Source organism: Mizuhopecten yessoensis, unplaced genomic scaffold (genome assembly GCF_002113885.1).
Source record: "Mizuhopecten yessoensis strain PY_sf001 unplaced genomic scaffold, ASM211388v2 scaffold2329, whole genome shotgun sequence".
NCBI classification, from domain to species: Eukaryota; Metazoa; Mollusca; class Bivalvia; order Pectinida; family Pectinidae; genus Mizuhopecten; species Mizuhopecten yessoensis.
The window spans coordinates 7453858-7467636 of NW_018404492.1; the positions used below are offsets into that span (position 1 = coordinate 7453858).

General features: G+C 36.2%; 2 protein-coding genes across 3 annotated transcripts in view; one reads left to right on the forward strand and one right to left on the reverse strand.

The window, feature by feature from the left end:
* Nucleotides 1-8099, forward strand: part of LOC110445710 (arrestin domain-containing protein 2-like) — a 28899-nt gene extending 20800 nt beyond the window's left edge. The window contains exons 3-7 of one of the 2 annotated variants that reach the window (XM_021490487.1): nt 2103-2326; nt 3453-3635; nt 4615-4803; nt 5089-5326; nt 5705-8099. In XM_021490487.1, the coding sequence (XP_021346162.1) occupies nt 2103-2326; nt 3453-3635; nt 4615-4803; nt 5089-5326; nt 5705-5865 (995 nt within the window). In that variant the 3' untranslated portion in view covers nt 5866-8099. The remainder of the gene's footprint in view (nt 1-2102; nt 2327-3452; nt 3636-4614; nt 4804-5088; nt 5327-5704) is intronic. The other variant, XM_021490488.1, reaches the window with a different exon arrangement.
* A 148-nt stretch (nt 8100-8247) lies between these two features.
* On the reverse strand, nt 8248-13503 carry LOC110445558 (glutathione S-transferase P 1-like). Its single transcript, XM_021490224.1, has 6 exons — nt 13435-13503; nt 12225-12271; nt 11537-11735; nt 10978-11112; nt 9997-10150; nt 8248-9224 (listed from the first exon to the last, which is right to left on the reverse strand). Exons 3-6 carry the CDS (start codon nt 11718-11720, stop codon nt 9014-9016), a joined length of 684 nt encoding a protein of 227 aa, XP_021345899.1. The 5' UTR covers nt 11721-11735; nt 12225-12271; nt 13435-13503; the 3' UTR covers nt 8248-9013.
* Nucleotides 13504-13779: the final 276 nt, after the last annotated feature.

A 13779-nucleotide genomic window follows, 5' to 3' on the forward strand; every position in this document is an offset into this window, starting at 1 on the left:
AATGGAGCAAGGTTGAAAGCAAGTTATTGAGACAACATGTTGAGAACATGTTGAGACAACATGTCGATTTAGGTTACACGTAATCCAAAGCAGATGACAGGTGGTTGGGTGGCGCAGTGGATAGCGCACTTGCCTTTCACAAAGGCGGCCGGGGTGCAATTCACCGATTATACGTGAATAGGTATGGGGTCACCTGCCCAATCACTTGGGTTTTCTGCGGGTACTCCGGTTTCCTCCCACATAAAGACCCCCGCGCGCTAAAATCCGGGCCAACAATAGTGATTAATATAAGTTGAAATAACTTATTTCATAATTGTTGTTATATTAAAATAAGGTTTATATAGCAGAATACACAAAGGAAACACCACTATTCTCCAATTTTTCCAACATTAGTCACTTCATGTTAAAACGAAGTTGGATATATCGGGTTCGTTCTTTCTCAAAATTGCACAGGTACCTTTTTATGAGCCATGTTTGGTACGATGATGTGTCCATTGTTTTATCATTCATTCTATCGAACAATTTTGAAACTTCTTATGTTAACACATCAGTAGACACAGACAACGTTCAAAAAAACAATTACCACAAGAAGCATCGAACTATTCCACCTTTACCCAGTACCAAGCAGGTTTTTGGTCCGGGCGCCTCACATCCTTCATAGCGTATACACGTTTTAAGAATTTTAGCATATTGTCTACTATTGGTGGCCATTCGCATTTAATTGTACTTGAACAGAAGCATATCACTGTTGTTGATTTTGGTTTCATGTCTTAAGAGCTAAATAGCTGAACTTTTGTTCTTGTACTATCTGAACTAAAAAGCTGCTCACTTGAATATATGTTTCCTTTGAAAATAAAAAGGCTAGCACTCTTTGCAATAACGCTATTAATAGGAACAACGCTAACATCAACGCAAGAGGCATATCAATGAACGACAAAAATGTAATATGGGGAAATTCATGAAGTCCAGCAATTTAACATGCCGCTTAATGAGCAACATGAAATATGGAAGCAGTAATGTAATCCAGTGATAGAATGCAACCTATCAAGGATACTTTTTAGATGATCCTGTAGAAATACAAATAATGTGAATGTTTGTAGGTAACTCCATAACATACATAACATTAATATGAATTACAAGTGTAGTAAAATGTACCGTATCTCGTTCAACAGACTTTTTGTAAATAATCGCTTTTTACAGTTTATTCGAATCAGAGACTATAATATAAGGAAGTATGTGGATATTTGATGTTTATTACCTTAGCTATAAGGTCAGATTAACTAATTGTGGATGTCATTTCTAGTTCACTTCGGTTACAATTTCGTTCATGCAAGTGGCGTCCAATTAAATGGCAAATAAATTGCTAAATGCTTAAAAAACATAAGAGATGAAGAACACAGTGTACTTACAATATCTGTGAACTCTCGTGCAAAATCAAAGCCTTTTGAATGTTCATGCTATTTAAACTTTCGAACTCTCAGTGCAGGCTTGCTGCTTCTTGCGTTCTTGTTCTATGACTGTTTTAAAAAAATATTCTATTCGTAGAATAATAAAGCAATATACCCCACCTTTCCCATCATGTCAACTAGGGCTCATCAACTTTAACGAATTGCTACAACTCGTTACCTGGTTTACAGCACGCATGTGTTTTGTTTGTTTAGCCTGTTGTCAAGTTTTAAATAGTGTGCCGTACGACTTATGTATGATAATGACTTGATTGGTAGAAAAATAACTGTACTCTGCCTTAATCGTACAACATAGCATTCTGTGAGAAACAACAAGATATCCGCTGAATTCTATTAAAAACTTGCCTTTTTGATATCGGAGTCTATCTTCCCTAAATATCTGTGCAAATGCACGAGATTCCAAAATTAACTACAATCTGTGCATGCTATGGAGGTCATTTGCAGATTGACCTTTGCATGTGCAGGTGATTTGGCAGGCATGTGTATTGGTGACCGTATTTTTTGTTCATTAAATATCATAGTAAGGAACTCTTTTGGACTGACCAATATTTATATCACAGTTTCGATGCCGATATTGTTAACGCACTGACTTAGTGACTTGTAGGGTGTCATTTTAATTACTGTTTTTCTTTTCAGCGTCCAGTGGTAATCAGTACGAGACAATCGCAGAAGGACAGCACAAATTTCCGTTTGAGTTCCAGGTGCCTTCCTCGTGTCCAACGTCGTATGAGGGCACGTGTGGACGCGTCAGGTACGAAGCTGTGGCTACAATCGAAAGGATGTTTGGTGTCGGTCATTCTACAATCAGTGGTTTCACCGTGATAAGTCATATTGATTTAAATGAAGATCCCCGTGTACGGGTAAGAATTTCTTGTCAAAAAAACTCATAAACACAGGTATAATCATGTTTTGACCGATGTTCATAATGGGATTCGCTAAGACATCGCATTCACTACTATAATTTTTGTCCATATCATATCAATCAATATATATACTAGGTAAACGAACGTCGCATAACCGGTAAGCCTATCTAATTAACGCCTATTTGACGCTGCATCAGACATGTCAAATTTATTGTGTAAACTGGTTTCAGTGTACATACATTTATTGATAGAGCGCTGAGGTTCAAGAACATTTAAAGCAAGGACACAAAACCATTCGATCTGCATTTTAACTGTGCACGACGTGCATTTTCATTTCGTGAAGCACTAATTCCTGTTGCTATTACACCGCAATTAACTACTAGCAGACCGTAGCCAATCCCGTGTTATGATAATACATGTAGCTATAAAGATATTGCGATTAAGTAGAAATCGTTAAGGCGACAGTTGATGTGTTTCCCTCACCCTTGAATCATATGTTCCTGTGGTTCGTGATACCGGTGTTGAAACAAACTAAACCAGCTCATCGGTTGCAACAGGAAGTATCCACTCCTGTCAACGTCCGGTCGGTCAGGAAGTTCAATCTGTCACGCCATTTTCTCATATCATTGGTCTTGCTAGTTTTATCGTCCTACACAAATCAATATCTCTACAATATATAGATCGTGTTATTATTGACGGTAACTAATGAATGAAGGTCAGCATAACTTGTCAATGGGGATGTCTGCGCAATGTTCACATATAAATTGTCTTGACGCAAGCTTTCACTACTTCATAAAGGTTATTTGAGAAAATAAAAGCATTTTTTCTTTAAACTCATCCGAATTGCTACCTAACTTTAACGATAAAGTCTCCTTTATTGGAATGTCAGTATATGTACGTTAACGTTTATTGTTTTTCACTCAATATTTCATCAAATTATGACACATTACAATGATCAGCTCATTGTAAATGACAGTTACGAATCTTGATTTCTTTTACCTATGTGATACATGTTATCAAACATAAAACAATAGGATAAGAAAATACATCATACCATGAATGCTACATTACACTTTTACCTATATATTCTATACAACTCACTTGTTCTGTGTTGTCTTGCCAGGAGAGCACTACTGCGGAGAATGAAATGTCCCTGTGTTGTTTGTGCTGTAAGTCTGGACCTATCGCTGCCTCTCTCTTTCTGGACAGTGTTGGCTTTGTTCCGGGGCAGGGGATTCCTATCCGAGCGGAAGTATCCAATGGTAGCAGAAGAAAGATTGCGCATATGACAGCATCACTTCAGATGGTAGTGGTCATTAGATGTTGTATTGATACTGGTACCTTTCTTTGAGACATTTAGACCAACTATAGAGTTAAACGATCTAAGAAATATTTATCGACCGTTTATATACTAGACAGTGAATGTATGAGGAACAACTTTAAAGACTTTGGATGGATGGGTGAGTGGATGGATGGATGGATGGACTTATTTTTATTTTTGACTTATTTATTTATTAACTTATCTGTTTTGAGTCTGGTAGTTAAATGACTCATTTGTTCGAGGTATAACACATATCGGTCTTACCTGTTTGGGGGAAATGAGGAAATTGTCTCCTCTGTTCGAGGTAGTGGATGATTTTACTCATTTGTTCGAGTTATGAGTTGTATCTGACTCACCGAATGGGATTGGGTTGGGAATATTGTATCATCTGTTAGACTTAGAAGACGACTTGACTCATTAAGGGAGTCTGACTCGCTTGTTTTAGCTAGGAGATGTAATTGTGGGTTTAGAAAGGTAATTTATGTATATCAAGAAAGTGGGAGTATTTATTTCATTCATTTGAGTTAAGAAAAAACGTGATTGTTGCCTCTGTGCTAGTATTTAAATATCAACACTATAATCAACATGTTGGAAAAACATCTTTCTGCAAAATTTTATGTGTATTTATTCAACAATTTACATGTGATAATAAGCGTATCACAAGTGTGTCCTAACTCCTCAATAAATGGATATGAAGCTTAGTTTACACATAATATGACATGGACCTTAATTACAAAACTTCAGAAAGTAACGTTTTGATGTTCAATTTTACAATTCATAGTTTTTTGATCAAGTCAAATTGACATCCAATTTTGGAAACTCATGAAAATGCAAACAACTGGTTTAGAGATCGCAAATTCGAGGAGCAGATCACCTCTTTTGAAAAAATGTGAAAGAAATGTATATATTTTTTCTGTGGTCAAATCTTATTTTTAAGATGCAAGATGTGTTTATTTTGAATCAGATAGTCAAGTATAACGCCGTAAAGAAGGTCCGAACTCACTGCAACATCATCGCCTCTATCACAAAAAACGACTTCGCCTCGGCTGGTTCCAAATTGGTCACATGGTCGGGCGACAAGCTCGTGGTACCCGTTGTCCCTCCCTCTTTTGTGTCCGGCTGCCACATCATCGATATTAGTTATGTTTTAGAGGTGAGTTTATGTTATAAATACCAATGTTGAATACAAATAGGGTAAATATGCATGTGCATGTTGTAATGACGTCAGACACCGGATACAAATTTGACGTTTATAGCAATAGTCACGACGAGACAACGAAATAAACAGAAAATTAAACAGCATTAACTCCAATACCTTACTTAAGGCGAAAGTGTAAAAATAGAATAAGATTTCACGACATTGTAAGACAGAACATTTACTCCTCACACATTGGCACTTATACATATATTTTAATGTTTGCATTTCTAATCCTGGCAGCTGATAGTCAACCCTGCTGGACCTTCCTTTAACCTACCGGTTAAAATGGAGGTTATAGTTGGAACTAAACCTCTTAGGATATCTAACATACCGCACTCCCAAATACCGGACCCTATTGGGATCGAAGAAGAAAAATATTTGGAGAAAAACAGGGCACCTCCCTCCCAGAAGCGCAGAAGTCTTGATCATCCCAATGCCGGAAAGTCCATGGATGAGTTATGCACGAAAGACAATGAGCGTAGGTAGACTACAAACATGCCGTGACACCATCATTTATCTAGAGATCAATCACTGATATTGATATAATAGGTTTTAGTAGATTCAGCTTACTTAATTCAATATTCTCCCATTTTAATTTTTTAAATTAATTCCAAAATTGAATCATAAGGTGATGATAACGTAGAATTAGTAGCTTTAAAACAAAAACGATATCAAAATACTTATTTCTGATTCCCATATCATAGAGAGGAACCAATCTAAAGATATTGACATATTTGTCACAAGTGATTTCCTGTTACGGGCTTGCGCATGTCGATATTTCCAAAACATATAACAAGGGAGAAAACAGGACAACAATTTTTGTCCGCGCCATTATGCTTTTTCTTATCTATTGCAGCGGCCTCGACTTTCGAGGAGTGCATTCTGGGAGCTGCGGATCTTGTGGATGATGAAGAGTACGAGGAAATTCCAGGCCCCGTGACTTTCACGCCCATGTACCCACACTACAGCTTCACAGGCACTCAGTCACCATTCGACTCTGGTCTAAAGAAACAGTGATACATTGTATGCTACGACCACAAGATCTTTAGACCGTTTTCTCTATATAAAATAAAGAAAATCGGTAATACCGCACGTCACATCCGGTTCAGTGTAGCAACTTTGCGTAGAAGCTTGCTGTACACTGGAGACCAGCATTTCAGTTGTGTCCAGAAAATCTGCATTCGTATTGTGATATTGAACAGATAATTTGAAATAATAATAGTGTTAATAAATGGACAGCCATAATGTTTAGTCAAAGGCATTATTGTGAGGTCATGTGTGTGAATATTTCACAAGTAGTTAATACAATATCTTAATTAAACCACCGGTATATATAAATAGAATTGTACGCCACGATGCGTTCAAGCGTGCATACTCTAAAAGGATTTATTTCAGATATAAAGGATCTTACATGAGTGTTCATGTCATATTGAATTTATTGTAAGAGTTTAATAAATTCAATGTGATATGGACACGAATGTAAGATTATATTTATCATATAACGGTAATAGTTTCAAAAATCCGATCATTGTATTTGTTGTTCCGCGCTGTGCAGAGTAGTTCCAGATTAAAAACACAAAAGTGAACAATTTTAAATACAATGGATTTAAAAATAACAAAATTTCCTTTCAAATTGTCTATAATAATCAGGAAATGTATCGTTTATATAGTGAATTAATGTAGTACATGTAGTGGCGTAGAAATATGTTCCCAAAGTTTTGACCAATCGTAATACCTTAAGATTTGAATCACACGTGTGTAATACCATATTTATGACATGGCCGTATGACATAATAAAATGGGTCAGTTATATGATGAAATGATTTTATGATCCGAACAAACAATGCAATACGCAGTAGTATACATCTCTCTATCAAACAAGGATTTCAAGGTAAATCATTATTATTTTTCCAATTAGCAGTTATGCAAAACCGACCTTCGTGCACTGTGATATTCTAAAAGAAATCGCCGAAGGGGATAAGAAAAAAACACCATTAGTTTGTATCATTATAAGGGATATACATACACTACATGTAGAAAGATTAACTATCAGATATTATAAAATTCCATTAAAAAAGATAATTAGCATATCTATAGACGTTTTCATTATCTGCAAAACATTGTCATATTATATGATCATAATCAAAATTGGCTTTGCCGTGGTATATAATCATAATTTACGCCTTTTTCGTAATCGTGTATGGTTATTATCTACTTAAATTTTGTCATCGATCCATTTGATAACGTCTACCTGTCTTGGCTCAACACAAGATGTTATCTGATTAAACAAAATGGCTGACTGTTTATAGTTCGTACATTTTAGGAACGTATTAAAGTGTAGACATGTACTCTGCTGTAGAGTGAAACCATGACACTGCATGTATGCTATTCGGAGATATGTTTTGATATCATTTCTAATGTATCTGTACATGCTCGAAAGCAAAGTATCTCATAAAGCTGCATTGTAGGAACTGTATTTGTTCACATCTGCATCAGGAGATTTGACTGAGGTAGAAGAACAGGAATCACGATTGTCTGTAACAGGACTGGCACCGAAATTGCTCAAGAATGTATGTGTAAACATCTAGCTATAAAAAGCTTTGTTCTGTTGGATTCTTCTCATCGAATCATCAATAACTTGTTTATAATTTGAAATTAAAGTCTACTTGTTAACAACTTTGTGTCTCGACAGTTACTCCCTCACTACAAAACACTGTGACATTTACTTGTGGTAACAATCGCTAACGGTTTGCAAAAGAGGCCATACGATGTTTAGATGTTCATCTGACGTCACAAATATCATTCGTTTATTTCGTTAATTAATATACCTCACTAAGGTTAAAGCCCGTGGGAAATGTATCCATATGCACAATGCACTCGTCGGTCTGAGACGTCAAATGAGAGAAGCACTTAAGTGTGAGGCTGTTTGTACTGTCAGGGATCATTTATTTACACATAAATGTTATAAATGTTATTAAATCATTTTAATCCTATGCATTGCACTAATCATAATTAATATGCATATCTATTAAGAGAGGATTAGAAAATGATGACAATCGGCTGAGAGCGTTACTACATAGACATTTGTATTGACGTTATCACACACCGATGCAGTGTTTTCACCTCAGAATAAAATTTATAAATGATACCCCGCTGTTCTTTATTATCAATTAGAACTCCACGTTCATCAAGAGATATTATATGCTCATTGTTGTTATCTTGGATAAAAATATTTTGAGGCAATAAACAAGTACATCAAATCATCCGCATTTATAATGATACATGAAACAGTCGTAAAATCAATGGTTTATTTTTTTTAATGTAAATTAGAGTAAACAGTATTCCATCAAATATTCATTAGTTGATTGGAAAAATATCTAACACAAAACACTGTACCGTTCGTATTTGTTTTAATTGAAAATATTATGTGTAAATAATACATAATGATACGGTCGATAGAAAATATGTCCAACATTGGGTACAGGTAAGAGGAAGTGTAGGCAATACCTATCAAACAGCATACTTAACTGATTATAGAAAAACATAATGTAACACACACAATACAGTAACCTACTCCACAAATAATTGATAAAAGTGATTATGTGAACAAACTTTATGAATAAGGGATGTATCTTTCTCACATAAAGTTTGACGAATCAAAATGATGTCACTGAAATGAATCAGTACTGCATAAGTTAAAATACAGTATTTGGGGATAAAGCAAGACTCTGGTTCCCAAAAGACAGAAACGTTTTCCAAGACGAGGTCGAATATATTAGTCCTGATTGCTAGAGACTTGCTATGTCTCGCAATATGATAACAAGAACTATATACTGACTATTTATGTGTATCAGTGACTTATAACCATATGTCTTACATAAGGAATACACTAAAGTCATAGACACGTACAAAGGCTGACAACATAAACAACGCACGACAGATGGAGGTTGCTGTCTGTTTATGGAATCCACCCTAACTGTAACCTGAGCTGTCGAATTTTTGTTCAGGTTCTGTCCATTGTTTCTTATTTATATCCCCGGAAAGCAGTTTTAAAGACTGATGCACCAATTGTTCATGATTAGAAATTAAGATAAATTATATTAAAATCGAAAACACATCGCCACTTTCAAAACATGACACTGACAGGATGATTTTCTGTGACAATTTACATCATACTATTGCCTTCGAAAGCGCGACATTTGTCCGATTTAAAATAAGCAGCCAATCGTGACCGGGAACACATTCTGTCCTTGAAACTCTTCAAAGTTGGTATGTAGTCGGCATTATTCCAAGTGTCTGGGAACTGAGATTCTGTAGCCCTCAAAGCGTGCATTAAGCCAAGGTCCACATAGGTCAAATTTTTCCCAAAAACGAAGCTGTGTAATAGGAAAGAAAACACAAGTCAGTTGAATGTCTTAACCATTATTTAAGATCCGTTGCCATGTACAATAACATACAGACAGGATAAATGTTATTATTCTACTAAAAATCTCTCATTTTTTGTGTCATGGGTAATCTTTCGTGCATATTTACGGCATTTTCCGTTGGCTGAAAATTACCTCACCATTGACTTTGTGTTAAGCGTAAGCCAAAGTGAGGAAAGCGATGAGTTCTGTCCAAATGCCTGGGCATTCCAAAGTCCTTGTAAATGGTAGTTGTTCTTAACGTGCAGCATTAAGGGTAATTGCAGCAACTGGTTAATCCGTTTTCAGTATAACGTGTCCAGGCGGAACACTGTGTTGGGTGCCTTTGGGTGATTTTAGTGAGATAGCTTTCTAAAGTCGGCATCAGATCCACGATAATGCAAGGAGGCAAAGCCCCAACATACCGCCTTCAGCACACGTACATGCATACATTACACATGAAGACACATCATTAGCTGACCTTAGTTGTTCATAGGATATTAAATAAAACAAAACAAACCATTGGCTGAGGGAGTTGTTAAGTTAAATTCAGTAGCAATGGACTTTGTCCCAACACAACATTGATCCTTTGATACCTGACATTTTACATTGTATTTACTTTCATATGTGTGTTTTCCTTCCTCCGATATTTTCTATTGGGTGACGACTTTAAATAGCAGGTCTGTTATGTACCCATTCAATAGTTTCTGAAAATAGACGTATGTTAGGTCTTTGGGACGCCTACCCCTTTCCTCCGTCGTTGGCTAGTAACACATCCTCGAAATGTCTGAGCCACTTTGGAATTCTCTCGGCGACAAATCGTTCAATGTACGGTTTGGTTTCTTCTATCTGGTTGTAATAGGTCATGGAAGGGTTGACACCATGGAAACACAGTATTCCTGTATAAAATTGTGTTCATCATTTCATCATCAGAAATCAGAACATTGAAAAGCGTATATATTAACAAAAACACAGACGCCTAACCGCAATTTAAAATCAACATTTTTTTTAAGTAAAAGCGCTCCTGACCTCACACCCCCAAAGAAAAAGAGATATTCATTCAATCAAATCAAACGCGAGGTGTGAAAGAAACTAGACAACCTGAACTAGGGTGTATACAGTAATACAGAAAAGACTTCGTAAATGGACAGAAAGACCTGGGCCCGTATTCATGAAACAATTATCATGCTCAAGATTAGATTTTGCGCTCAAGCCTAATTTGTTGTTCCGGTTATAGATTAAAAAAATCTTTTTTGTCAAGGATTTGGAAATATTTGGAAGAGACTTAAAGCCAAATACTGTTTTCTTCAATGTTAACATATGACTTATTGGTTGTTTTATATAAACAGAAAGTCGGTTTGAGCATAATATCCATGCTTGAGCATGAAAAGGGTTTCATGAATACGGGTCAAGATGATTGCTACTATCGATGGGGGACCTCACTTAGCCCGGTATATCATTTCACTAAACGCTTACCATTTGATTTATGCAAACTGGCCCCGCTTGTATGAAACATTTTAACTCTGGAGTCTGGGATTCCCCATAGACAATACATTTCTTGAGATTTTCTTCAACTTTAAGATGTTTTATTCAAGTTGCCCCTGGTATTTATAAACTAGGGTTTTCACTTTTCTTAGTAGTGGTTTGAGCTACCACAATGTAAATACACGTAAACAGGACTGGACAAACACCGCAGAATGAAGAATAATAGAGACGACATTTGTACCCTCCGCAATGTAGTCGTGGATTGTCGTGTTGATCTGATCAGCATGCCACTCGTCTACCTCATTATCAGGGTACAACCCAAACTTCTTGCCCAGGTATTTGCATATAGTGGGTGTTTGAGAAAGATGGAAATCGCCTGTAACAATTAGAAAGAAAGAAAAAAGAATTGTTAGATGATTTTGGAGAATTCGGTAAAATGTAATATTTAGAAATTACTTCCTTAATTTTCGGTTATTTGAAGCAATCGTATTTGTTTCCAGGTGAAGGAATTAAAATTGACAAAGTCTAACAATGAGAGTGCTACATGTACATGTGAGGCAATCCTTTCTTGATGAATCGTAATCTCTATAAGGACAATGAGTACTCAATTAGAAATGGTAACATACGCATTATATAACACAGGAGGTTATAATACCGCAGTATTTAGGTGCTATTCAGCTCATCATCAAACTCATTCTGAGAACTTAGTCTAACAATTTACAAAGAACAGGACATATTACTCCTACTGTTATACAGAAAATAGTGATAGATACCGTTATACAGGAGAAATTACCACTTACCATTACATATGGCAGGTAGAAACATCACCGGGAATCCTCCTAGCTTCCCCTCCTTCCCCTTTTCGGCTACAACCTGCTTATCATCGGTATCTTTGAATTCAACACCCGCCTCCACAAATATTACTCGCACGAATTCACCCCTTCCGGCACAAGACCAGTACAGCAACTCCCAGTTGTCAGCCATTTTTGACGTTAAAACCTGAATCAATTTATTTATTTATTTTTCAAGGAAATAATGAAAAAAATGCCGCCATCTATTTTATAAATAACGTCAGTGCAACATAAAACATGAAAGCGTGCAAAACTGACATTCGACGTCATCAGAAAAGCCCTGAGAGTGACCGACAGAACAAATGTAAGAAATATTTATAATATCGTCATACAAGTGTTAGTATTTAGAGTATTTGATTTTACAGTATACTCCCACAGACTTTACAAAATCACCCTCTCGCAGTTCTATGCTTCACAACAGAATAGACATATGTTGTATGCTCTGATTTTTTACTTTGTTCTTATTTATTTTTTTATTTTTTTTCTGATTCTTGACTTCACACTCTACATTACATAATACACTAGATACAATTTATCAGTAGACGAGTCTTTTATATATGCAGAGTTCTAAATGTCTTAAAATGCCGTTTCTTCTCTTTAATACTTTGTGGTAGCATTACAGCAAAACTTGTCGCACCTTACCTGTATCTGTCCCGACTTGTACCCGTAATCTCAGGAGAATACCTGCCGGTAGAAATAATCATGTGAGTGCCGGCCTTAATTCTTGTAAATATGTACCGTTGTGATACCTACACAGATAAATTCCATCCAATACCTAATGCTACGTTACATACATACCTCACACATAAAGACGTCACAACATGCCTTCACACAGTTATGTTACAACATGCATGTACCTTTCCTTACGTAGTTGTTTTCCTCAAAACAAAATCAACAAATGTTGATTGATCTGATTCTTGACCATTGTTCTGATTCTTGACTTACGCTTATTTGCGTTATCTGCACCTCTGAAATATGTCGTGACAAAATCGAAGGCACCTGGCAGCTTTCTGACTGGATTCATGTATAAAACTTTACCAATCGTTTGACTAATACTTACCCTTCGACGAGTTCATAGGAACGATATTTGACTCCAAGGCTGGTCTATTTTACCTTGACGCTGTCACAAGTCTCTTTTGATGCACATCCAAGACTCAGACTAGGCTCCTTGTATCTTCAAAATGTTTGCGCTTTCTGAGACTACAGTTTTTTCATTTCATATTCCAGGGATGAAAAGAACTTAATGCAACTATAACAGGTAGCCTGGTGCAATCATGTGATGGATGCATTTTACATATTATTCAAATGAAGTCGGTATCAGATACCTTAATACAAACATACCAACACCAGCACGCATGCATACAATTGCACACGGAGGCATGTCCTTATATGTTATTAAAATACTAAACTCAAAACACCCAGCAAAACCACTCAATATCTAACATACCCTGTTAATATAACAGCAAATCCTCACACAGACATACCCTCACACAATATTGCACTTAATACACACATTCAAACGTTAGTGCCACCTCATGGTCATACACACCTGCGTTTCACGACAGAATGGACAAATGTTGCATGTTCTAATTTATGACCTCACACTCTATACAGTATGTAACATGCTATTTATCTGTAAATGTTTCCTGTGTGTGTTGTATAAATGTTGCATGTTCTTATTTATGACCTCACACTCTATACAGTATGTAACATGCTATTTATCTGTAAATGTTTCCTGTGTGTGTTGTACAAACATTTTAAACACATGCATATGTGCACAGATTTAAAAGTAAAATATGTCATTTATACCTGAAAACATATTGTAAGCAAACTGTTGCACATCTTACCTGTATCTGTATATTGGCCTGTCGGTACACGGTAAGAATGTTTGTCTATATAAAAGCCACATGTGTGTCGACTAAGTTTATCTCAAAATAAACCGAAGTCCCCGCCAAAGCACCGTCTGTTGATTGTTATACTGGTTTACATTACCAGTAAACTAAATCAAGAGAATTAAGTATGAACGATCGTGGTTCATAAGGATTTCCTTTATTATCAGGCTGACTCTTGAAAGTTGTAAATTGGCATATAAACGGTGTATATATATATCAAGCATAGAACACCCCACAATATGAAAAGATCGAACCTGAAAATCATTGTTGGTGGTGTACCGAAAGGTTAAATTGATAACG